The 25,317-nt window shown below is 49.1% G+C and overlaps 1 protein-coding gene across 6 annotated transcripts in view; it reads right to left on the minus strand.

The window, feature by feature from the left end:
* Positions 1-3,689: 3,689 nt before the first annotated feature.
* The window catches only part of LOC122367114 (sodium/calcium exchanger 3-like), a 31,981-nt gene continuing 10,353 nt past the window's right edge, over positions 3,690-25,317 (minus strand). The window contains exons 1-9 of one of the 6 annotated variants that reach the window (XM_043339944.1): positions 21,794-21,892; positions 19,547-21,478; positions 16,635-16,726; positions 13,244-13,392; positions 12,721-12,820; positions 12,245-12,385; positions 9,934-10,092; positions 6,150-6,321; positions 3,690-5,600 (exon numbers count right to left, since the gene is read on the minus strand). In XM_043339944.1, coding sequence (XP_043195879.1) covers positions 5,390-5,600; positions 6,150-6,321; positions 9,934-10,092; positions 12,245-12,385; positions 12,721-12,820; positions 13,244-13,392; positions 16,635-16,726; positions 19,547-21,261 — 2,739 coding nt within the window. In that variant the 5' untranslated portion in view covers positions 21,262-21,478; positions 21,794-21,892 and the 3' untranslated portion in view covers positions 3,690-5,389. Of the gene's footprint in view, positions 5,601-6,149; positions 6,322-8,206; positions 8,366-9,933; positions 10,093-10,646; positions 10,806-12,244; positions 12,386-12,720; positions 12,821-13,243; positions 13,393-16,634; positions 16,727-19,546; positions 21,479-21,793; positions 21,893-25,317 lie in introns of those variants that run through there. The other 5 variants (XM_043339935.1, XM_043339950.1, XM_043339962.1 and 2 more) reach the window with 5 other exon arrangements.

Raw genomic sequence — 25,317 nt, forward strand, 5'->3', positions numbered from 1 at the left:
GCAGCCTGGCAACTGGCCGGATGTACATGTTGGGGTGCCGTGCTCCTTTACGACCATAACGATCATGGCATCGATTTAGGACTGTGAGTCAGCTTGCAGTCGTTTTTGTATCTATTCGGAGATGAGTCGCAATGCTCTTAGCCAGGGGCGGTGGTTTTTACATGCTTTCAGGTGTTCGCTATTACTGCATCGCTCAGAAGTCCATATTTTTATAGCAATGCTATCGGCGCCACTGAACAAATATTCCGATGCATCTTTCCGCGAGCCAAGCAAATTTCAGATCGAGGTCGCTCATTGTCAGGTCACTAGGTCAGCCACATCACATGAATACTGAAAATGCAACTTCGACCTCATATATCTTTATGGTCATGAGAGGTCACAAAAGTCTTTTTTATTATAAAGACTTTGATGTTAGGTCGCGAGTTTGACATAAGGTGAGATTTTACCGTTAACCTTTTGAGGTCAAGTCATAATTCATTTGACGCAACTTAACGAGGGACACAATAGCCGTTTTCACGACGGATTATCCGGCGAATGCACCTGATTTGACCAAATCTGCACCTAATTTCTTTTACAGCAAATATCTTCATTTATGAATTAATTTCAGTGTTTTAACGATAATGCTCTCTGATAATATGACAAAGCAGGCATATAGCAATAAGTGCAACCCTAGCTGATAGCTGCTAAGAGACACACTGAACCTGATTTGACCAAATCTGCACCTAATCTGTACCAGATGTGCACCAAATGTGTACCAGATGGCCGTCGTGAAAACGGCTGATATCGTTAAAAGCAATGTCATTCAAGCTTTATGTCAAGAGTTATTGCAAAAAAATAAAAATAATGATAATGTCGACAAATTTTACGGTTTTGCCCTCCGGACTATGCAGTTTACCCTTGTTCAAAACTAAAAACATTTGCTTAGGACATTTTTAAGAGATAGGTATAGGATTTTCTGCGATGTTCTAGCTTTATTTTTTTCACATGCTACATATACAACAGATTTGTCCGGGAATTTCGAAATCGGAAAAGTTTACCTTCAATAACTTCTGTGTCATGACCTGCGAACTAATCCTAGAAATTACTAAGGTACTTTCTACATGGTCTTGATTGTAAATCGTATTTAATTATTAATCACGTTCATGATGATGATATGATTCTAAATCACACGCATCTCAATGAGAAAAATACAATCACGTTAACATTGATGTCATAAAAGCATTACATTCAAGTTATGTGACGAGAAAAATAGCTGCAGCGATGAAAACGTCCATTTTGACCGATTAATCCTTTACGACACCGTAGTTGAGTCAAACTTGAGTTTAAGTTTGACGACGCTAATAGCGAAGAAACGAGCGTCCAATATCACTTTCCGAATTCGCAAATGACCTATTAATTATAATATAATATTATGTTGTCTGTATGCTAGCTTAGTGTTTACGCTGATCCGCGTCTGTGCTGTATTCATCACATATCCCGGCAGTTGCTGGGGTATTTCGCCACCCACCGTTTGCTGGGGGGGGGGGCGTTAAACGCCCCCAGCCGATAACTCGAGAACGAATAGGCGCAGTGAAACGCACGAGGCGGCAAACGAAAGAGCGCGACGAGACGCTTCAGATGAGTACTTTAAAGTTGAATTTTGAGGTCACAGGTCGGGTCAAGGTCAGGTCAAACACCTGAAATTGGGCTTTCAGTAGCATGGACTTCAGGACTTCGCAATGGGCGCCTCTCGTCATAAACTGTGTCAAAACGGTGCACAATCCATCATATAAGGCCTACAAGAGTGTCAGCTCCATGTAGGGGTCAATCAAGCATAGGTCAGGGTCAAGGTCAGGTCAACCGGGTAGGCACATATCCCCGAAAATCAAAACTGATATTCGCAGCCTGTGACACATGTTTTATGGGTACTTCGGGGCGTAGAACACGATGGTAACATTCATTTTATCATATGTGTACGTATTTGGCTCAAAAACTTCAATTTAAAAAATGCATGTATCATGGTCGTGAAGTAGTCACGAGAAATTGCCAAGATTCAGTTCAAGATTTTGGAAAATGCGGAACGATAATCAATAATCGAAGATAGCCATTTGATTGTTCATGGTATTGGCAGTCTAATGGCGTTTACGGCATGTCTGTATGTCTATTGTGTGATTTTCTATGATTTTTTGAACATGTGCCATATTTGGTCGAAAACTCAGAAATCATGACGTCACTAAAACCTCGATAGCTCAAAAATTTTCCGACCGATTTTTTTGAAACTTTGTCACAATAAGCTTCAATCAATTCCCTACAGGTACCCAAAATTTGGCGCGCCTGCGGCGCGCCGTTTTTATGCTATGGCCCGGCGAAAAAAGTGGGGGCGTTTAACGCCCCCCCCCCAGCAACTCGCGGGATATTGATGTGTGTCGTGCACGCCGCTCGGTGCAAACAGAAATACAAGCGGAGCATGCATCACCCCGGCCCACAATAACGCTGGGCGTTGTCGCTGGTCTAAGTTGACTTGGTGGGTAGGCAACCCGCAGTGTCCGAGTGGCCGGCGGCGCAGTCTACCCACGCAGTGTGAGAGCTTGTCTATGGGCCGGCGAACACGGGCTGGGAGAAGGGTCGAGTTCGGCGGAGTTCCTGGTCAAAATGGCATTGGCTGGAAATAATGGCGGTGTCCTTGTGTAGTATATCAACTGTGTACATTTTAAGGACCGTTTCCAACCGCGGCTTAGGCTAAAGTTGGACCAATGAGCGTGGGTTATTACCTATTGTTGGGAAAATAAGCGTTGTCAAGTGATGTAATAAGAATTTTGATGATTATCTGCGAGCATGTACATTGTTCATATGACCTAACACGGTTTCAGTCTTTCGTTCCTTTGCCATTCGATGAGATTGTTTGTTCAAAAACCTATAATAAAGGGTAGATATCGAATTGATATTTCGTTTTAATGCCATTGGTTTTATATTCAACCCAGTCTATTGCTATGCCGCTACCTATCACATCATGTTCTTGCTTATTTTGTTATAACAGCCACTTTTAAACGACAGGAAGCCAAACCTCTCGCTTTCCAGTTGGAGTCATGGCAGACCGGTGGGCGGGCGATGTAGGACAGCCAGCGCCGGCGGAGTCCCTCTGAGTCCGTGTGGTGGTGATAGCGCCACCTACCAGGTAACCCAGCCGCGGCTAGCTCCACCGCTCGGTGGTCAAATGAAGTGAGCCGTTCTGCGAGATCGACGTCGACCTACAGAGCGGTATTTTGGGGTGTGCTTACATAAGCAGAGCTATACTGGCCAGCGTTTCTGTTTGATTAATAGTATGATCATGATATTCATATTGCGCAAGAGAGTTTTCCCAAGCCGTCATTGAGGCGAGTGGTGGAAGAAAGGTACCCGTGGCCATATAAAAGCATGGGACTCACTTTGTTTCCGCTTCCCATAACTAGGAGTATCCGCAACATAACAATTGTACTCATTTAGCATTTTACGATTGTTGGAGCTGATGTGCCTTGGCTATGCAGCACAGCAGTAGTGCATGAGTATCCTTTTAATGTCCCCGGCGAGTAGCATTGTGCTTTAATATGTACGTTCCAACCGATGCAAGAAATGTATCTGCTCGAAGTGGTTTATCATGTAGACACAACAAATCTTCTTTACATTCCCTTTACGTCACATTTGTTTCCGCCAGCCATCAGCAAAGACACGGGTGGCACTAGAAATATATTGAAATGATACATCGATCAGTGCCTGTTGTCCCCGGTGGTGATGGGATGGGTCGGACTGTGGGGGCGGCCTCTGTGGGCCGATCAGCACGCTCGGGACGCCGGCACACACAGACGCCGTGCGGGGGCGGCCAGCAGCCCCGGCCAGCCGGCGGCTCCGGCCCGCCCTCCGCAGCAGGATGCAGAACACGACAGCGCGAGCTGACCCAACAGCGGCAAACCGGGACCCAGACGCGATACACAGAGCCTCACCGATACGCGCACACCGGGCGCTCAAATTCGTGATGGTCGCAAAAAGCCCAGGAGATGTTCAGGCGCTGTATACCCACTTCTGCGGCGAGCTAAGGCATCTGAGATAATGCGTCCATCTGTGTTGGTCGAGTAACGTTTTCCACCGCACTATCCGGGCATCCAATCTGGGCAGTATGTTGACCAGCCTGGCTGTCCGGCAAATAGCTGAGCAAACAGCCGAGGGTAGCCCGTTACAGACACCGGTCGCGGTGCTCTCTGCGGACCACGTGACTGGCCGGCTGCCCGGCTGGACCCGGAGACTGGTGGGCCACTGTCCTCTCCGTCCACCAAAGGCGCTCTGACCCACCGCACTCCACAGAAACCGGGAGCATACGCACCCTCCCGCACCCACATGGCACCCACCCGCACCCGCAATACACCCACGCACACACACGCGCCACGCATGAGTCCCGCGCGCGGCATCGCACGGGGCGCCGCCGCCGCGCGCGGCCGGCCCCGAGCAGCCACTGTCCCGCGCCCGCACTGGGGAGTCACACACGAGAGATAGAGAGAAAGAAAAACCAGGGACGCTGGAGCGGAATGGCAGGGCGGGCTCGCACGGCGGACGGCAGAGCTGCCACCGATCGTCGGGACGGCACTGCTTCACTCGAGGGGCCGGGACGCGGAGCTCACACCTTACCGGATGACACAATTCAGAGAGATAGATAGATAGGAAATAAAGCGGCGCCGCGCCAGGGCCTGAGCTGCCTTCCACCTAACTAGACTATCTAGGTGATGTACTGCAGTCGTGACCGATGGGACGCCTCAACAGCGCGCGTATGTTAATATGTACAGTTATGACTGCTGGTGGACGAGCTCTCCCACGCCAAACAGAAGGTAACTGCAGACTCGTGTACAGGAATGCTCCATGCAAACAAAAAAGAAACAAAACACGACTTGTACGAATCTCATCCGGGTTGAGACGCTATGAGAACCACTGAGGATGTGTTTAAATACATGGGTATCTCGAAAAAGGTATTTTAAAACGCAGCAGCGCGCGCGGGGAGCCCAGCGGCGATGACGATACAATGGCTGGCTGACTAGAACCAATGGAACAGCCCTGACGGCTGGCATGTCACACACTACATCCCCCCGCCCGCGGCGGCCCACGCTGTGTCCGTGGCCATATTGCGCAGACTCGGCTGACGGTCTGTCTGTCTGTCCGTGTCTATATGACTCGTCGGGGCGTGACAATTCGTAACTGAGCCACAGACCGGCTGCGGGTCGCGGGCTGCAGCGCCAGCGGTCACGCTGGCGGAGGCTGGCTCCTCCGTCTGAATCTCGGGGAGCCACTAAAATCCGCGCCGGGTCTTGACAACCAGCGCGGCTTCATGAGTTGACACTCGGCACCGGCGCGACCATTTGCTATCGCGCCGGCGAACGCCACAGTACAGTTATTCGTTCATTTTGGGCAGTATCTCGTACGCCTCCAGGGCGGACATGGCGATGTAGAACACCCACAGGAAGAAGAGGAAGAACGAGGATGCGATCTTGATGCTGCGCGGTCCGCCGAGCTCTCCGCCCACTCGCGGGTGCCGGCGAAGCAGCATCAGACCGATTGCCAGTACAGCCTCGCAGCAGAACAGCGTCACTGAAAACGCCAGGCTGAAACACGGCGAGCCAGTGTCAGAATAACACGCCGCAGGCGGTGTCAGAATGAAACACCGTGGACGGTGTCAGAGTAAACCACGACGGGCGTCAGGATAAAACACTGCTCGGCTCATTCAGACTGAAATATAGGCTTATAACGGTGGGCTGCACTGAAACATGGACTCCAGTTAGAATGAAACACCGGCACACAGCCAACGGCCCAACACTAGGCTCAAATAGGAACTCTGGTATGCAGTACAGCGGCCAGTTTTATCAAATAATCTAAATATAAAAGCCCCTATATCACTTCAAAGACGATAAGGAGAATGACTCGAATAATTAGCAATTTCGAATTTACTTCTGGGTGATTTTCCTTATTATTGTGTGTAATTCATATGACAGACCCAACGAAACTATAGTCATTTTTCATCGTAGCAGTTGAAGCGATCCGCTATTGTCAAACTACATAAATGCTTTAATAAAGATAAAGATAGACTATGGGTAAAAAATGTAATGCTCAAAATGTGATTCTCAAACGCACAATCCACCCCTCATTGAGCTCACTTTCCGGGGTCGACCTCGAAGATGGAGTCGGTGGCCCAGTGGTAGATGGAGGCGATGCTCCAGGCCACGCCGATGCCCAGGAAGACATTGACGCCATTGGAGCCGGTGACGTTGCCGACTGAGGCGTCAGCATACCTGTCCTGGACGGCTGCCACCTTACTGGCGAAGGTGTCTGACGGGGCGGCGCGGCAGGGCGTCAGAGGTGGTGGAACGGCGGCGCGTGAGGGCGTCAGAGGCGGTGGGACGGTGCACAGAGGACAGGAGGGAGTGGGACGGGAGTCCAATCTCACCAGGTGACGTGGTAGCACCTGTTACTGTCTATTGTTTTAGAAAATGATATGAATTACAAAGATTTGGATTGCTGTCTTACGTTTAGGCATGTAGGTTTGATAACATCCGTTGCTTGGCATTAATGTATCGACGTCGTTCTATATACATAGATTAGTGCCGCATTGTGTGAATGTCCAAGCACGCCACAAGGGAAGATTGGAATCCGTCGCCATCAGTGCTCAATCATTTGGAGACGTAGTTATTACTTATTTCTAATTATTTTTAATTCATTACCTAATGATTTTTTATTTAAAATCTAACAATCTATTATTCTTATTTTCACAGCTGTCTTTGGACTGTTGAGTAGGTAGGTACTTATCGCTAGCAATGTTAGATTGCAATTTAAAACTCACACAAACACCGAGTGTGGCGTAAAGTAGGAAAACAAATCGCCTGAAGGCTTGAGTATAAAATATTTCAATCTATCATTATTTCAAGTTTTCAGAACACAGCACATGCATGCTTTAGACTTCTTTGGTATGAGCGTCCTGAAAAGTAAGATGAATGATTAAAAAACAGTGATATTTTGATATGATATACAGTGATTTCATGCAGACTGAGGAGCTAAGGATTAGCATGCATTTAGGAACATTGTCAGGCGATATGTCAAATTTTGAACAGGTATTTTTTCTTACCCTTCACTGCCCTACACGTACTTATCGAACAATTTGGAGCAGCACCTATTATATTGTACTTTCACACATTTCATGACATTTTATCATTAAACGTTCGCACTTATCGTAAACTTCTGATGTCTATTGTTTTTTAAAGACTTTCTAAACGGTGAACTCAGCAGGCTTCAGCAGCATTGTCAAGAGGTAGCTGTATAGGTAGGAATGCTGAGACTTGGTGAGATAGCTTTTTATTACATGCATATTGCATAGCACATACGTTTTATATAAATTTAGTCCCAACCTTTTGAATGGAAGGATTCACAAGGCTAGAGCCCCGCTAAGCGAGCTTGTTGCGTTGACACTGCCCTCTACCCGTCGCGCTACGTTGGCCTCTAGCCGGATAAGTTGGTGAGCCTAGTGGTCAGGAGGATAGTGACGTCTTTGCCTCTCCTATTTTGGCATGTTTTCGTTTTCAATAGCATGCAATGGCCAGTAACCAAACCTTGCCCCACCGCCGCTAGATGGGGTAAAAAGCGCACGCCTGAAAGCTATACTGTGCCGCAAGGCTTGAACCGAGAACCGATATGTCATGCGTGCGGAGTCAAAGTCTGCGTGCGCGGAGTCAACTTTCCGTCACCTGTGTGAAAGCTGTACATAATGTCAGCCACGTGGACCTGTATTGTATTAATTCTCAGTAATCATTGACGGCCACCTGTATATTGTGCTCACTGGCCACCACCTGAATATTGTGCCAATGTCCGCCCCCAGGGCCGCGCCCTCCACCTGTGCATCCCGTATGCGGCCCGTGCTGTCAGCCGTGCGGATATTGCGTCCATGTCCAGCATTATGCGGATATGGATCATCCGTCTATGTGCAAATATTCACCTATCTGCCAATATGGAGCATTCGCCTATGCGCACACTGCCCAGAGCCCATATCGTTCTAGTTCTTCATGCTGTTCCCATGGCCAGCACCAATATTACATCATGCTAGCGCCCACCACCACTAATTGTTCACCGTAGGCTTTTCAGAGTAGACAACTGTCTGTCTGACGTCTGTCTAGCGTGAGTGACGTCTGACCGACGTCTGACTGACGTCCGTGACTGACGGTACCTGGTACCGACGTTCCAAACGCCACTATAGAGATGGCCGTGACGGAGTCGCGCAGACCGATGGTGCAGCCAAAGTGGGAGGCCACGTCGCCGATGAAGGCGGTCAGCAGGCCGATCATCACCACCGAGCACACGAAGCAGGCCCAGCCGTGCCACCGGTCTACGGCAGCGGTACGGTGCTGTTGGTTGGCTAGGGCGGCGCTTCCGGTGGCGCTGGTTCCGGCGCGGGGGAGGGGAAAGGGCCGCGCTCGGCAGTGAAATGTGTTAGTGTGATGATGATTTGTGTTTAGGAGCGTCGTAACAATGAAGTTATATGACGCCCATATTGTGGTGGTGGTTAGTTAGGAGTGGTTTTCGTTAGAAACAGCATGCTAAATATGTGTTAGTGGCTCGTTGCAGCTGGTGGCAGGAAGTACAAAATATTCATCCAACAGCCAAGCATCTGAAATGCATTAGCAAAAACCAGAGCAAACAGGCATCAAAGCGGCACAGTAATGCATTGCCACGAAGAGCAGAGTTTGTTAGGATATTCTCGATGCTGGACGCAGATAAGAAATACATATGTTAGTGGATGACTCAGCAGACGTGCCAGCTGAAATAGATTAGGCGGGACAACATCGATGCATGCTGCAGGAAGGCGATGACGTCAGCAGGCGGACAGTTCTAAGAGCGGGCACTTCACACAGCTCTGAGGTATAGCGGCGAGGTATAGCGGCGAGGCACTCAGACACATCTGGACCGGATAGTCACCGTCATAAGCGCCGCTACGAATATAGCATGCTCGAGCTGCAGGTGGAGGGACAGCTCTGCTAGGAGCGATGCGAGCATTCCAGGGACATCGGCTGTGCGGGGGAGATGCATCGCATACAACATCCAAAATCTACCTAAGAATATAGCAGCAGGCCAGAGGGCCAGGGCATCAGCCTTGGCGGTGCAGAATATTTAGAGTTATCATTCAAGCGTGCTTTGTAAGAAGCCCATGCGGTGGACGAGAAAACAAGAAATACCGACTTCGGTGTATCACGGTATCACGTTATTGTGGTAGGGTCTCCTGTGTGGTGATTTGCAGGACATTGGAAATGAAATGCCCAATGGTGATTTGAGAGTGCGCTTTATACTTTAATATCACCTCTGTGATTGCACTCCATATTGCATTTTACAGCTTCTTTTCCATAGGTTCTTAACTTGTTAGACTTTTTGTTTTGTTGACGCCAGTTCACAGCACAACAGCTCTTCATAGACCTAACATTCTCGTAAATTAATGAAGAGCACATAAACCTTTGCTTAGCTGCCGAAAAAAATGACCCTTTTGAATCGCCATTACCATTTGCCGTTTCGCTTGCCTGATTTTGTTCTTTAATTTCAAAAGTGAGTGAAGATTTTACTGTAGTTACTTTATTTTGTTCAGCGAATGCTGCTGCCACGCTGGCAAATTCACTTCAAGACATACCGTTTCCAGCTTTACCATTGCTTCCGAATCCGATCCTAGTGCTTCAATAATATCAGACCGAAATCCACTCGTCCGAGCTACTGAAAGGCACGCGTTAGTCCGGGCCACAACAAACCTGTGTGTCGACGGCGACTCGGCACACATTAGTTCGCGGCGGCGGCTGGCTGTCTGCCGGCCTCGGGGACCGGGCCGGCGCGTTAGTCTAGCTCTACTGAGACGGAGCTTCACCACGGGGTCGGGCCGGCGTCGACGGCCGTAGCGCTCATCCGCTCACCCACCTGGCACAGACGTGCCCAGCGCCACAAACGAGATGGCGGTGATCGTGTCGCGCAGCCCTATCGTACAGCCGAAGTGCGATGCCGCGTCGCCGATGAAGGCTGTCAGGCCGGCTATGCCCAGAATGGCGAACACGAAAGTGGGATAGCCAGAGTACACGTCTGCGGGAGAGTCGGGGCCGTCGTGGTCAGGGAGGGGCCCCATCCCGGGCAGGCCAGGCGCGACAGATTGCCTGGTGGGGCGGCACAGGCAGGCAGTGTGAGAAGGTGATGCTATACAGACGGTCGTCGCTCGTGGGACCGGTGGCAGATGCAGTAGCCGCGGAGACAGAGCGAGAAAGTGTCCCCGGTGGAGTAAAGCTGTCAACAACAAGGTGAGGAAGGCTCGTCTCATCCCGACGAATATAAAGAAGAAGCAGAAGTAAGAAGAACTACAAAGGAAAATGAGGACACGAACAAAGAAGTATGGAGAGGCGACTAAGAGTAAGGAGAGAGCAATCAGGATGGAGAGTAGAATCAGATAAGACATGTTATACTCGGGACAGCAGGATGGGACAGCCAGCCGGTCGTGAAGCGGTATGTAACAGGCGGGAGCGGCGGCTGGCCGGCAGTATGTAACAGGCGGTGGTGAGGTGAGCTGCCACTGCTGGCCGGCGGTGTGTTATGGCCAGCCACAGTGCCAGCCGGGCGCGACGCCAGAGCCGTGGCCGCGGTACCTGGCACGCTGGTGCCCAGAGCCACGATCGAGATGGCCGTCACCGTATCCCTGAGGCCGACCGTGCAGCCAAAGTGCGAGGCGGCGTCTCCGATGACGGTCGTCAGCATGGCGATGCCCAGAATCGACACAAAGAAGCACAGGTAGCCGCTGTAAATGTCTGAACGGCCACCACCCGGCGTAAAGGTCAGACGGAGCACACCGGGTCATCAGGGGTCAACACTAGGGGTCGAAGTTATGACGCCAGATAAACATTGAGAAGGTCTCATAACAGTGGTGCGAACAATACACAGCTGCGAAGGGAAACCATGATGGCAAATGAGGTCAAGGTCAAGCACTACGATTTCGAAAACACAGCATGAAAACTTACTGAAACACTGAACCACAGCATTCACACTCAATTGGGTAGACAAATTATCATAAGCTTCTACTTGTTGCAAAAATAACGCATCATAGATAAGTTGGCACACTTCGATAAAAATTTTTATCACCTGACCAATATGTACGGTTTGTGCGCAATGCACGAGTTCTCTCTTTTTATCTAAGCTGTGGAGTAATGAGTACATGAAAGCGGTCAAACGAAGAACAATAAAGCGAGCCTGCTGCACGTATATTGCCCGGTGTTTGATCGCTGTACAAAGAGCCGATCGGGCGTAAATCATCACCCGGGACCGAGGCGCCCGGTGTCTGACCGCCCGAACCGGTGTGCTCTGAGTGATCCCTGACAAAACACTGTTTTCAGTGAAAACACCCATACACTCGGATCTATCAGCCGCTCCGACTCCGCGCCTCGGCCGTTCGTATACATTCGGCCGTCATCGGCTGGCCAGAGGCTTTCAGTGGGCGGAGGGAGCTTTGCAGCTTTGCTGTGAATGGGGTGTCAGTGACGGTAGCGGGAGTCAGTCGTAGATGATCTGAAAAGTTTTCTGAAGCTATGACTGGTACCAGAACGCCCTAGGTTGTAACATGCTTGGTACTCTGTAAAAACGTAACAGCTCATTGGAAGAGTTGAACGTAACGGCTCAAGCACACCATCACTAAAGTTAATGATAAAGTAGCAAAGCTAGCACGGCGAAGAGTACAACCGCTACAGCTTCCGATTGGATTCCTGCGAAAAGTCTGAAAAGGATGTTCTCAGTTCTGCATCAGCTGGCTAGACTTGGTCAGAAGTCTTTATGGGTGTCAGCGTGATTGGCGGGTCAATGGACACACTGGACCAAATAGACTTTGAAATTAGTAATTACTCGTACCAGCGTCAGCTGAGAAAACTGTGGTACGTTTTAAGATTCTGCTAATTGATAGTCAAAGCACTAAGTGGCCATTTATCATAAACTCATTACGTTCAAAGTAAACATGTCATAACTCAACGAAACCTTTTTTTCAGAATCAAAACAGCCGTAAATAGTTGTCGATTTATCCTGATAATGTGCGATCGTAAAAGTGATGTTAAATCGAGCGAATAAAGCAAGAAACATATGCTGTTTAGCGAGAAACAAAACAAATGCCCCCTACTCTTTAATTCTTGCTCTTTAATTAACGAGCAGCAGCTCACGCAAGCGAATGAGGATCAACCTCCGCTATTCGCACCCTGTCACGGACCTGTAGGCGGCACAAAGGCGAAGAGCAGCTTCCAGAAGACGGTGACGAAGTGCATGATGTAGTCGCCGCAGCTGGGCAGCTTCTCGTCTTCACTGCTGGCGTCGCCTTCCTCCTTTTCTTCGTCATCGTCGTCATCGTCGCCTGCGCCGGCGAGGTAGGAGCGTCAGACTATCAACAGGGGTAGCTGAGTGGCGGCGAAGGGGCTTTCATTATAGAATATAGAACATCTCTGAGCATAATTGTTTATCCTCGCACTGGCACCTTACTGAACAACTGAGCTCTGATTCGCGTTCAGATGTTTGTCACCCAGCAACATAGGTTTCTTAGTTACGCACGACTTTTCGCCAAGTCGTCTGATGCCAAATGAGTACATATCCGTGCCAACGCCGCTGACCTTCCTCGGCCGGTTCTGTCTGGTTTAATGACGTCAAGACACAGCTCTCGAGCGAGCCCCGCTGTGTGTTGCCATCACTGACCTGCTGATACGGTGAGAGCCTCGATAAACTGCTCCTTCCAAGAGGAGGTGCCCACCACGAATGACGCGTTGGCCCGCTGCACCAGCTTGTCGACAGTGTTCTGCGGTGGAGTGTGATGGTTAAACAACCGAACAAATGACAACTATTCAGCACACAAACGCACACATCTATTTACAAAGACGTGTCTACTGCCTAGGATGGCATTAGGATTCTGCGATTTTCAATTTGAAGATTAAATTCCAGTGGAAACGAGTGAAAAATTATACCTTGTACCTGAAATAGTTTTGCTGAGTATGTACATGAGGACTCTGATGCAACCTAAAGATGAGGAGAGTGGAGTTCATCCCGACCGAGAGTTTATCTTACTCAAACCATTAAATGTTATCTAATGCAGAAGGCCACATTAAAACAATGATATTAAGCCGTGATGTGCTGACCTTTACCAAGATTCTTTTTTTGTGTTTAAAAAACATTGCATCTAAAAAAAAAATAGATAAGTTGACCACTCGTTTGTCTGACTCACCTTAAACTCTTTGCTTTCTTTTATCCTAATTTGCGATCGCGTCGACTCTCCTAGTTTGGGCTTTCCTAGGAGCGCGATTTTCTCCTCCTCGGAGAGGTCGTTGAGGTTTTTGTCCTGGAAGTCCAATGTGCCGCCTGGGTAGCCGTCCACTGCGGGTGGAGGGCGGCACGCGGCGCGGTGAGTCAGCGGGATCGGGCCGCGCGCGCCGAGTCTCTGCCAGCGCCGGCCGGATGCCGGCGTCCGAGCTCGGGCTGTCCGGGAGCTGGCACCGGCCGGACCCAGACAGATGTCCCGCCGGCTGGCACGGAGCACCGCCGCTGGCAGCCGGCACCGCCCACCACTGGAAGATTCCCCGTCCCCGTCCGCCGCAACAGGCGACACTGCCCCACCGGGCCTCCCCTAGCATCTGTTGGTCTTCCCGCCGCTGTCTGCCGTCCTGACCGTCCACAAAATAAGTCTCCGTGACTGCAAAGTCGCTGGTCCCCAGAGAGTCAGTCGGTTCCCACAATGACAATCGGTCCCCATATCATCACAGAGTCCTCAGTTCGGCGTACGGTCCATACATTGTCAGACACTGTCTCAGGTGTGATCGTCACGTGTCTCCAATACCTCGTGAGTCCCTAAATAAACATCACACATAAGTGGGGGCTCCTATGAGGCCTGCTGGTGACGTGATGGCACGTGACCGTTACACAAGCTGTTGGCAACCCTTCCTGTCGTCGGAACAGAGCCTGCATACTGAATAGGTCAAAGAGTACGAGTCCCACATACACATACACGAATGCACGAGTGCAGAAACACATCATTTACCAAACCATATCCGGAGAGAAATAAGTAAGACAGGCCGAGGGTAGACATGGGTTAAAAAAGGAATTCTTTTGAATGTCTTTACGATGGTTCGCAATAAACGTCTTTGATATATTTGTTTAAATCATGTACATTTCTGAAGACACAAGGGTGTTAAGAACTTCAGGTTAAGCTAAGAATGCATACTAGTAGGCTCGAGCTAGTCTTCTCTCACGATCAGCCTACAAGCGGCAAGCATACCTTCCCGTACATACAATTGCTTATTAGCTACAAGGATTACTGTTGAGCTTCTATGCTGATAAGCACCCAATACTGATAGAAAATGAGATCTAACAACGAATGGAAAACTTATAAACACATCGCCGTCGATTTATAACTAAATTGTCTCATCACTAAGTCTCCAACGAGCATGCAAGCGCAGCTACAGTACCCTCCCAAAGGTAACTCAGTTATCAGCCGAACGATAAACCCCGATAAGTATGTGTACATACCACATATCCTATGGAATCCCGTTGGGTCAGTACGTACTTAAATCACTAGCTAGGGAATCCTGACTGAGCATAATAAGATCATGCAACGTCTATAAAGGTTATGAGGTGCTGCTTTAAGGAGTTTCTGTGGTAGGGCTTGATGCGGGAGCGCAGTTACGCGGAAACATAGGTAGGTATAGATATCTTGGGACAGGGGCCGTGGACAGTCGGGGTCACTCGGAGAAACTGTGCTTGTAGAGATCACTGAGGGGGGGGGGGGCATACAGGTAACACAAGCAGGTGATAGATATTTTCTGAGGCGAGGCAAAGGAGACCTAATGGCCGACCATTTGCTCATCGTCAGGCTTTCTGGGTTCATTTTCAAGCCAACATCGGGCCCAACGCATCAGATGTCTTCATAACCTGAGGCCTGATAAAGTATACGCTTTATGCGAGGTTCAGACAGCTGACGGACTATTTTTGGAAATGCTACGCTGTATTACATTAGAATTTATCTTGAAGATGTTAACAGCAGAACTAAACGTTATTTTACATGGAATGACATTGGTATAATTCATTATTATGTTTTTCTTATATATTACTAGGTTGCTATGCTTTTAGTGTAGCATATTTTGTTACATAGAAGCAGTAGCTTATTTCCTAATGCTTACCAATATTGCTCGTGCAGCCTTTTATAATGCATGCAGGCATTCTAAGAAGAAAACCGTACCAAATAGATGCTGAGATCTAGACAGCAATGCATTCATGTCTATGTTAACTAGGAAAGTAAAGGCGTAGAGGAAGAAACATGCTTGGTAGTGTGCAAGTGTTTGTTGCTATGTTATGTATGCAAACAAGGTAAAAACTGCCACACAAACTCATAAACTTACACATTATATACGCCACCATAGCATCGATCCGGAGCCGATGGGCGCCAACGCGCCAGGAACGAAGACAGAGGAAAAGAAAGAGACCAAATGAACGGACGAATTAGCCATAAAAACAGCACGACGCCAAACGAAAAAGTGGCCGCTGCGAAAACAGTGTTACGGAGCTGTGCTAAAGCGGGCCGTTTGCTTAGAGACGGTGTCGGTGTTACATTGACCTGACTAGGTGCCGCCCCTGGTCGGGACGGGGCCGCCGACAGCGGCATACACACACAGACACACACACACACACGATGCGATCAGCAGTCACAATCACAACCGGTGCCCCTGGGAACTGTCTCCAGCTCTCCTGATTACATCCGCAGGACGGTCCGGCGCGTGCAGCGGCCTGATGTGCGACATGTTGTTCTAGAGTTTTATATAAAAGCCGCTTCTAGAATATTTTTCTGATTAGTCCGAAAACAAACGGAAACTGACACATCGATCGGTTAATCTGGAGAAAGATGAAATTAATCCTTCAAGTTTTTCATAATTGTCGTCAATCATTTTTTTATTTTTGTCATAAAATAAAGGCACAAATACCAACAGACAAAAGAACCATAAACGGAGAACAAGATAAAACAGTACGGTACGACTATCCATGCTCTCGTGCGCTCATGCCTTGACCTTCGAAGGTATGGAAGAAGTTGAGTGTCTGTATATGATGGTCAACACTTTCAGAGCTGCACTGACAGAGCTCAAAGTTGGATTCACCTATTGGGCTATTGAAAAGGTTGGATTGAACAACCATATGGAATTTTATTTTATATTTCCTTATACCTATCAGTTTGTATTGCAAATGCTAATAAAATCTACGAACAGAATGTAATCTTATTTCAAAGTTGGACTGATGAGAATCATTTAAACTCAATTGCATGGAATGGTTTAAAAGGGTAGACATTTGTTATATTTTTGCCTTATTTTGTGTTTTGACGATATACGATGTGTGTGAACAGACAGCACGCATACTCCTGCTGCTTATCCTGTTGAACTACCTATTTTCATGGTCTGAATATTAGCCTCTATAACAAGAAGCAAGTGTTATGCATTTTTTCCCTATAGGTATACAGATACACATTTACACAATACACATACAGGCTAGCGATATGACAGTGTTTTGCGCCATCCATGTAAGCAAATGTGAAAAATATGCGTGCCTCCGCTGCCCGGAACAGAAACGTAACTGACCTGACAAATAGCGAGGCTCCTGCAGCTCGACGTAGAACAAGACGTCCTTTTCGTAACTGTCCTCCTCTATGATCGGAATTGTGATGTATTGCCTGCGAAAAAAAAATATATCAGTCAGCAACGATATCGCGTGCGATCATTGGCCTCCATCACGGCAGTAATAACTTAGCCAACGATCAGCTCGATTCGATGGTTGCATCTGACAGCGATGGAGGTAATCAGGCAGTTGTATGCCCGAAATACATCCTGTCAATGCTTCCGCAATCACTTTCTAGCAACTCGTCTCAATCACGATTATTGGTGTTTGAATGGTTTGAAACATCTTTAGCATGATTATTATTATTTGTGGTTGAAAGTTTCTAAGTAGTTTGCGGGTTAATAAGCAGCCAGACGAAAGTAAAGTTTAAATGGAGACATTAAGAACTTAGCGGTGATATTAGTTAGAAGCATAGTGATACCGATGGAACCAACGCCCGAGGAGACGTCAACACAAGTTTGCGGGATAAATCATCTCACTTTGTAATTCAACACCGACGTCTGTCTGTCTGTCTGTCTGTCTGTCTGTCTGTCTGTCTGTCTGTCTGTCTGTCTGTCCGCCTGTCTGTCCGTCCGTCCGTCCGTCCGTCCGTCCGTCCGTCCGTCTGTCTGTCTGTCTGTCTGTCTGTCTGTCTGTCTGTCTGTCTGTCTGTCTGTCTGTCTGTCTGTCTGTCTGTCTGTCTGTCTGCCCGTCTACGTCCGTCCGTCTGATGACGCCTGTCTCCGCCCGTCTCCCCGTCACATCCGACGTTCTCGGCTCAGCCCGGGGTGACGTCCGCCGGCACCATGGCTCGGCCCGACGGCGTCCGAAACGATAACATCCATCGAGGGACTGTCGCCAAATGGCCGCCTCCACGAAAAGATGAGAAGAAGTCCAACGAGAATATGACCGAATGGAGTTGAACGTTTGCCAATCAAAAGAAATGGATAGTTAGGCAAGTTATTTATTAGTCTGGTTTGATGACCCTTACGCAAACTAGCAAATGTTTTGACGCTGGCATCTGTCATCGAAGTGCAAATTTGGATCGTGCAAGGTTATCACGGCTCTTTTAAATTCAATTTGTATTTGTATTTGTATTTACATTTGTATTTACATTTTAAGAGCGATCCACATACAAAGTGCGTGGCGATTACTGCTCAACCAAGTCCTGAGACCCATCTAGCTCCCACTCGACGGCTGAAGGACCAGTGGACAGCCGGCAGACGCGCTCCGACCTCTCGAGGGATCCCGCTCGGGGTCTCTGCGACTTCCGGTAGCTAAACCCCACCGAGGTGCCGCCCTCAGCGGGATCTGAATCAGACCGTGTCGTGCCAACAGGCGTGGGCGCCAGCTGTCGTGCAACCCCGCGCTCGCGGCACCAGCCAATTGTAAACGGACAACTCATCGGAAGCAGCACGGCACGTGATGAATAGAGCACGTTTGGCTGTCTGAATGGATGTAATTTTGCAAAGGGTTTGTGACATGTGTCCCTTTGCAGTAATGAACCTTGCATCTATCATTCAATGCTTTTTTATTGATAAACCAGTCACGTGAGTTGTGGCATAATTAGTTACAAAGCTGCAATTCAATGGTTAACTAGCACTTAGCAGGAGTTAAATATTTCGTGACGAATATCAAGTGCTTCTTATCAAAAATGAAATAAAGCAAAATAAGCTACGTAAAAAAGATGGAGTGCCTTTCGCGTTGAACCTAAAATTTGAAAGCGCCTTGTATGATGTGTGTGTAGTGTGAGTCTTTCAGTCTTTATCTGGAGGAAAAGTAGCCTACAAAAAGTAACAAACGCTGCAAATATGTGCACAGCGGTGAGGTAGAGTTAACCCTCGCCGGCACAGGCCATTTTGCGTCCTTCGACGGCACAAGGGTGGACGAGGGGGGGGGGTGGTACGACCCCCCCCCCCTCGCGTTTGGCCCCTGATCGAGCTAGAGCTTCGCGGAAAAAAACGAGCGTGTTGCCCGTCACGAGAGGAAGCCGATGATACCCAATTTTAAAGTCCTAGGTTATCGGGTGACCTTCCAGGTCAGGTCAATGACCCGGAAACCGGGAAAATCGGGACCTGTTAGAAAGTCGTAAAGTGTGGCTGCTAAGGGGTTTTTCGGGGTGCTGATCACGAATATCGCGTTAGTTTGAGATGATGTTTGATGTGAGATGATGTTTTTAAGCATTTACACCAGGTCGGGTCAGGTCAGGTCAGGTCAACCGGTAGGGGTTGTGACGGGTATTCGTAATACGTGTCAACCGCCTCTGGCAGCTTCGTAACATGTTACGAAGGCACCAAAACTACTTCGTAAATGTTCAAATGGTTGCTAAATTCGAATTCAGCTCCAAAAACTAGCCTAGAAACATGTAAAACTCGAAAAAGTGAACCGAGGTCACCCGAGGTCACCAAAGGTCAATGACCTGGCCTGACCTTCAGGTGACCTTGACACCCACCCTTATGTATGGGAGCAGCATCAAATCACATGTTTGAACGTTTGAAACCACGAAAAGCTTGCAAACGCGCGGCTAATGCGAGCCGACATACGCCGAATCTAGATTTCGGCCAAACATTGTCACGGAAAAGAGGTCACAGGTCAAAGGTCATTGGGGTCAGGGTCATGAAATTTTCAGGGAACGTGTAAAATTGATCAATGCGAGGGTACTGAAAGTTTCGTCGCGATCGGCCGCTTTTTACGCGAGTTATTTGCGAAAAACCTTAGGGGGGGTTGCATCACCCCCCTGTGCCGGCGAGGGTTAAGGGTTTCTTGCTAAATGAGTTTTACAAACGACTTAGAACTAACACACGATGAAATATTACCCTAAAAGTACAAGTAGCAATGTTTATAAGAAGGGTGCAGTTAAAGGTGCAACTTTCAAGCTATAGCTTTGGCTACTCACTCTGTTTCGTTGTTCTCGAAGATGACCTCGCCCTCTGTGTGCTCGTAGTCCTTGTTGGGCTTGGCCGTGCCCTCGATGGTGGTGAACGGCACGGCGACGCGGCCTCGCGCGCCCGACCACCGCACCACCTTCAGGTTGTACGAGCCCACAGACTCGACGATCTCAATGTCCTTCTCGGCCACGTTGAAGATGCCTCCGTGGTCGTCGTCAAGGATCATGACGGTGGCCACGAACGGCGCGGCCAGCTTGATCTCCGGCATGGAGAACCGCCGACCGGCGCTGCCGTTGGTCTGCGTCAGCGGGAGGCCGTCGCGCTCCGCCAGCCGCAGGTTACTCAGCTTGACGTAGAAGTGTTCGTCCTCCTCGAAGAGGTCGTCGTCGATGACGGCCACGCTGAACGTCTTCAGCGTCTCTCCGGGCCCGAAGAAGAGGGTGCCGGCGACGGCCACGTAGTCACTGCCGGCACTGGCGGAGCCGTCCTCCGTGCGGTAGTCGACCAACACGCACTGGTTCGGGTCGCCGCCCTCGCGCTTCACCGTCACCTCGAAGTCGCCGACGCTCTCCATCACCGTGTAGTGACCCGGGTCGAAGAACACCTTGATGATGTGACTGTCTTCTGTTTTCACCTCCTCTATTTCTTGTGCTTCTTCCTTCTTCTCGGCCTGAAGAGCCTTCTTCATCAGGTTTCCACCACCGGTGAGTTTCCGCGTGGCCTGGATTCGGTAGAAGGCCCGCGACTTGGGCCCCTTGTTGAGAACCTCCTCCCGGGCCATCAGCTCCAGCTGCTCCATGTCCATATTGGGGTGTTTCTTGCGCAGCTGGCGCAGGATGGTGATGTACTCACGCCGGTTCTCCTCGAACTCACGTACCGACTCGTCGACGTGCTCCTCCTCGAGTTGCTCGAGCTCGCCGCCGATCACGTGGTTCGTCTTGTCCATCTCGACGCCCTCGTGCTCGACGATCACTCCGCGCTTGTTGAGGCGGTAGTCCTTATGCATGTACTTGTAGAAGAGCATGCGCCGGTCGGCGATGTAGGCGGTGGCCACGGTGGCCGGGAAGAAGAGGAGCGTCAGCACGGCCTCCCAGATGTCCACCCTGCCCGGTGTGATGGCTGCCAGGATCAGGTACAGCCACACGTAGGCGAAGATGGACCAGGCAGCCGTCACGAAGAACACCCGCAGGTGTTTGATCTTCCGTACCTCTCCGTCAGGGATGACGTACACACAAAGAGAGATGATGACAAACAAGTTGAAGGCGGCGCTGCCCACAATAGTACCGGGACCCAGCTCGCCAGAGTCAAAGTTCTTGGCGTAAATTTCAATAATTGAGAGGAGGATCTCGGGCGCGGACGAGCCGAGAGCCATCAGCGTCAAGTTTGCCACCGTCTCGTTCCAGACTCGCACAACAACAATCTGCGTCTCGCCGTTGGGCTTCTTGACGGTGACCTCCTTCTCCTTGGAGGTGATGACCTCGATGGAGGCCATGAAGCGGTCGGCCACGATCGACACACCAATGAAGAGGTAGATGAGGGTGAAGAAGTAGACCAGCGCGCGAGCAAACACATCTCCGCCGCTGAGGCCATCCTGCGGCTCCCAGACGGGCAGAATCAGGCCTGGCTGGCAGCGCTGCTCCTTGCTGCTGGAGGCGTTAGTGGCGGCGGCCTGGGCCCCGCCCAGTGCCGCCAGCGGCAGCAGGAGCGGCGCGAGACGCGACATGGGGACGCGGCGGGCGGCGCCGACCGTCGTCAGCTGACTGCGCCGAGCTCACACATGCAGGCGGCCGCGCCGGCGGCGGCGGCGGCGGCGGCGGCGGCTCCCCGTCCGGCCGGCTGTGTGTAGGCGGCTGCGCTGGCCGGCAACACTTGTGTCAGCGGCTAACGACGACCAGCAGCTGTGCGCCGGCCCGGCCACGTGCCGCCGCCCCGAACAACACCTGAAGCAGAGCCAAATCAACAGCCGTTAGCGCTCCCAGAAACCCAATAAGCGCCGCGGGCGAGCCGGCCGGAGGCGCTATTCACCAGCGGTAGGACTGGGCAGCACTCTGAGGGGTGGGGCGCACATATGACCATAGCTGACGGTATGGGAGCACACACGGCTACGACCATGTGCTAGACGGGAGACAAGTGCAGCTGCATTGTTGTGTTCTACTGAATTGACGTCAACGTATGGTAGCCTTCCCTCGCCACTCCCAAGCTGGTTTGAGACTGTAAAGTATTCCAAAAGCAGACGGTGGGGATGGCCTACTCACTGGATTAGTGCTAATGCGTCTTGTCTGTTGCTAATATGAGCATGTGTGTTCGATGGATTTTGGGCATTTCGATTTGTAATGTAATCATTCACATATTTTCTTATATTAAAACCCTCGCCCCGTTGGGGGGGGCCATTTTGGCCCCCCCCTGTGGTTTTTCCTGAATAGCAAGAAAACGGCGGCGCGCAGCGCCGCCAAATTTTCAGTACCTTCCCGGGCATCAATTTGACACCTTCACACCAAATTTCAAGTCTTAGGTCACCTTAGGTCAGGAGTTATTGAGGTCAAACTGAGGTCATGTTCGAGCAAAAATGAGCAAAAAACATGCAATCTTGAAACGCTCACCAAATCTACAGTTATCAAGCAATTTCAAAGTTCTTTATATGGTCTAGTAGACAAAAGGCGGCGCTACAAAACTGCTATCTCGGATTTTCAAAATTTTTGGTTTTTGACCCAAAAAAATCAAAAAATTGATTTTTTTAGAAAAACTTTGAAAAAATCCAAAATTTTTCCGAATTTCGAAAAAAACCGGAATATATGTGATAGTCCCAGCGCTCTTCTATATACATACCAAATTTCAGATCGATATCTCGTTTTTTGGCCAAGTTAGAGCGAAAAAACTGTTCAAAAATGATGACGTCAAATTTTTGAACTCAATTTTTAGCAATTCTAGACCTCGTACGGCAAAACAAAGACCACCATTGAACTCCCCGTGACGAGCTGCATCGATTCGATACCCATTTTATGCAAAAATATTAACTTTGAAATTTGACCTAATTTGACCTGACCTTGACCTGACCTTGACCTGACCTTGACCAAAACGTGATCTAAGCTGGCCCCAAAGGCTGCCTGACCCATATAATCGCATTTGTCATGTAAAATGGACCATAAAACATGTATCACACGACACTTTCATATTGTGACCCCCCCGTGACCTGACCTCTGTGACCTGACCTGGTATCAGTGACCTCAAATAGCAAAATATGTGTTTGAAGAACATTTCCCCATCGATGATTTTCAATGAAATGCATTTTACTCGATTTTACAACGCATTTCTTGAAGTGCCTGTAAACGGTGAAAATTGGACCTTTGACCTGACCTGTGACGTCATCGGTTTGACCTAGGTCAATAAAATTGGGTCACAAGGTAGTTCCCCGTTGGGGCTATCCAACGCCGTTTACCGCTTGTCGCTATGTTGCGTGGTTCTCGAGATCTTAGGGGGGGGCCAAAATGGCCCCCCCCCAACCGGGCGCGTTGCTCGGCAGAGCCCAACGGGGCGCGGGTTAAGAACCAAAATGCAGAATGACAAAATCTACTGTAGGCAGCCGAAGGTCGAATTTCAGAGTCAGATATCTGAGATCCAGCGACATAAGTGAGGCTGTGGCCTGTGAGTATCGCAAAACTATGCCGATATGTGAAATACAACCAAAGTAACAACCCTAATGAAATTGTAGTTAATAGTAGTGCACAGGGAAGAATGTGAGGAGTTTGACATAATAGGTATAGGTAAACAAAATAAAAACGGAAAACAGTTGTTTTACATTTGGCGAATGAGTTCAGCTTCATGGATGCGAGTATGTCCTACGAAATGTCAATGACCTACGTGTTTTACTCCTCGGCAACGTTTTGTGTGTAGCAGTTAATGAGGTCATGCTCCATATCAACTACGTGAGGTTAGTGCCCTTCATAGCGCGCTTGTTTTGTAAACCCTTCAATCATTCTTTGTAAGGTGTTCAACGATTGCCACAATGCGTGAAGATGTCACATTGCTCAGGCACGTGAGCGACAAGCGTACGTGTTCCATGGAAGATGATATTTAGCTTCTCACTTATGCCTACTCTTTATTCACCAGTATAACGCCTTTTGGGGCGACTAACGGAGCGAGCGAGAGGGTGGGCCTTGCACGTGCGAAATTGCGAGGGGGTATCTCCAACTGACTTGTGCACGGCACCCTATAAGCTGGTCTCCAGCGATGTGCCAAATTTGAGCACAATCGGCCCAGCCGTTCTCGAGATCTGGAAGCGGCACCCTGCACGTGCGCACGTGCAAAATGGGTGCCACCTGACTTTTGCACGGCACCCTACTAACTGGTCCCTAACCGTGTACCAAATTTGAGCGCTATCGGTCCAGCCATTCTCGAGATCTAGAAACGACCCCTGCACGTGCGCACGTGCAGCAGCACCCCAACTCTGGTACATGGATATGCATTGCCTAGCCCTAGTGAGTGCCTACCTACATGCCAACTTTCAGCACAATCGGCGAAGTAGTGACCGAGATATTGCAACAATTACAAAAATGACACCTCTTCGTTTTGCACGTGGCACGTGCATAAGGGATCACCCACATGCATCGGGAATAGTCCAATACTTGGTAGAAGGAATGAAGCTATCCTACAAAAATTACCGCATGTAAATCGGTCAAGTGGTTGCTGAGATATAAGCCTCGCAAAACCGTGACGGCCGGCCGGCCGGCCGACTGCTCATACTCAGAAATTTCCGTTAATCTAAGGAAAGACTACGCTCGCTCCGTAATTACCTAAGAGTACGGAAGTCTCACAACTGTTACGAGCGTCAGCATAGAGCTATTTGGTGCAACAGGTGATGGTGGTAGCCTTTTTCTCGACCAATAAAAAGCTGTTGTTTGTCGCGTGGCACATCACAACTGTGACTCATTAGCTATCGGTATCGTAATGCGAAACGATAAAAAACATACCTACGGCTTACAGGCATTATGTACCGTTCTGTGATTTGCCGAGCAATGTGCTAATGACCAATGCGGCTGGCCTGCTATTTGTTGATTAGATAACGCACTGCCTTGCTTTACTTCATAGGGGAGAGTGGGGTGGGTTGTATCAGTTTTTACTCCGATACCCATAACCTCGTAACTATCCGTGATAAACTCATTATTTCCATACTATCCCCTTCCTTGATTCTTCTGCTTTTTTGTGCAAAGTAACTTTTCCGCTACCTCTACCAGTTTTTCTTCTACGGTCTGCCGAATAGAACAATATTTTTGATACAACTTGCCCCATGGCTTGGGTGAGTTGTATCACATGGTGGGGTAATTTGTATCACTATTTCACGTTTCAGGGAGTGTGCTTGCTACTGGTTTTGAACATAACAGCAACATTAAATGGGGTTAATACAATGTATAGGTATGCTCAAAGGCTTCACTTTATAAGACAAAACTTAGGTCAATGCAATCCGAACGAAACATCAACAGACTAGACGCAAAAGTGGCCCGTTAAGAGCAAAGAAGCCAACACATTGTGCCGAAATGGAACGAGCATTGACTAGCTACCTACAAACGCGAGCCAGGGCTTAGCTTTCGCGATCAAAAGCAACATACCCATACATACATACATACATACATGTTACAACATACCCCACCCGGCTCTGATACAACATGTACCTAGCCGCCATCTTGGAAAAAAACATCCTCGTGCTCAAAAAACAGCGGACAGCTGGAGAAATCCGTTTTCACTCACGCAGCCTTAGAACCTACCCTCACCACCGCTACGGAGC

The sequence above is a fragment of the Amphibalanus amphitrite genome, unplaced genomic scaffold (genome assembly GCF_019059575.1).
Source record: "Amphibalanus amphitrite isolate SeventyFive unplaced genomic scaffold, NRLGWU_Aamphi_draft 000030F_arrow, whole genome shotgun sequence".
Taxonomy (NCBI): Eukaryota; Metazoa; Arthropoda; class Thecostraca; order Balanomorpha; family Balanidae; genus Amphibalanus; species Amphibalanus amphitrite.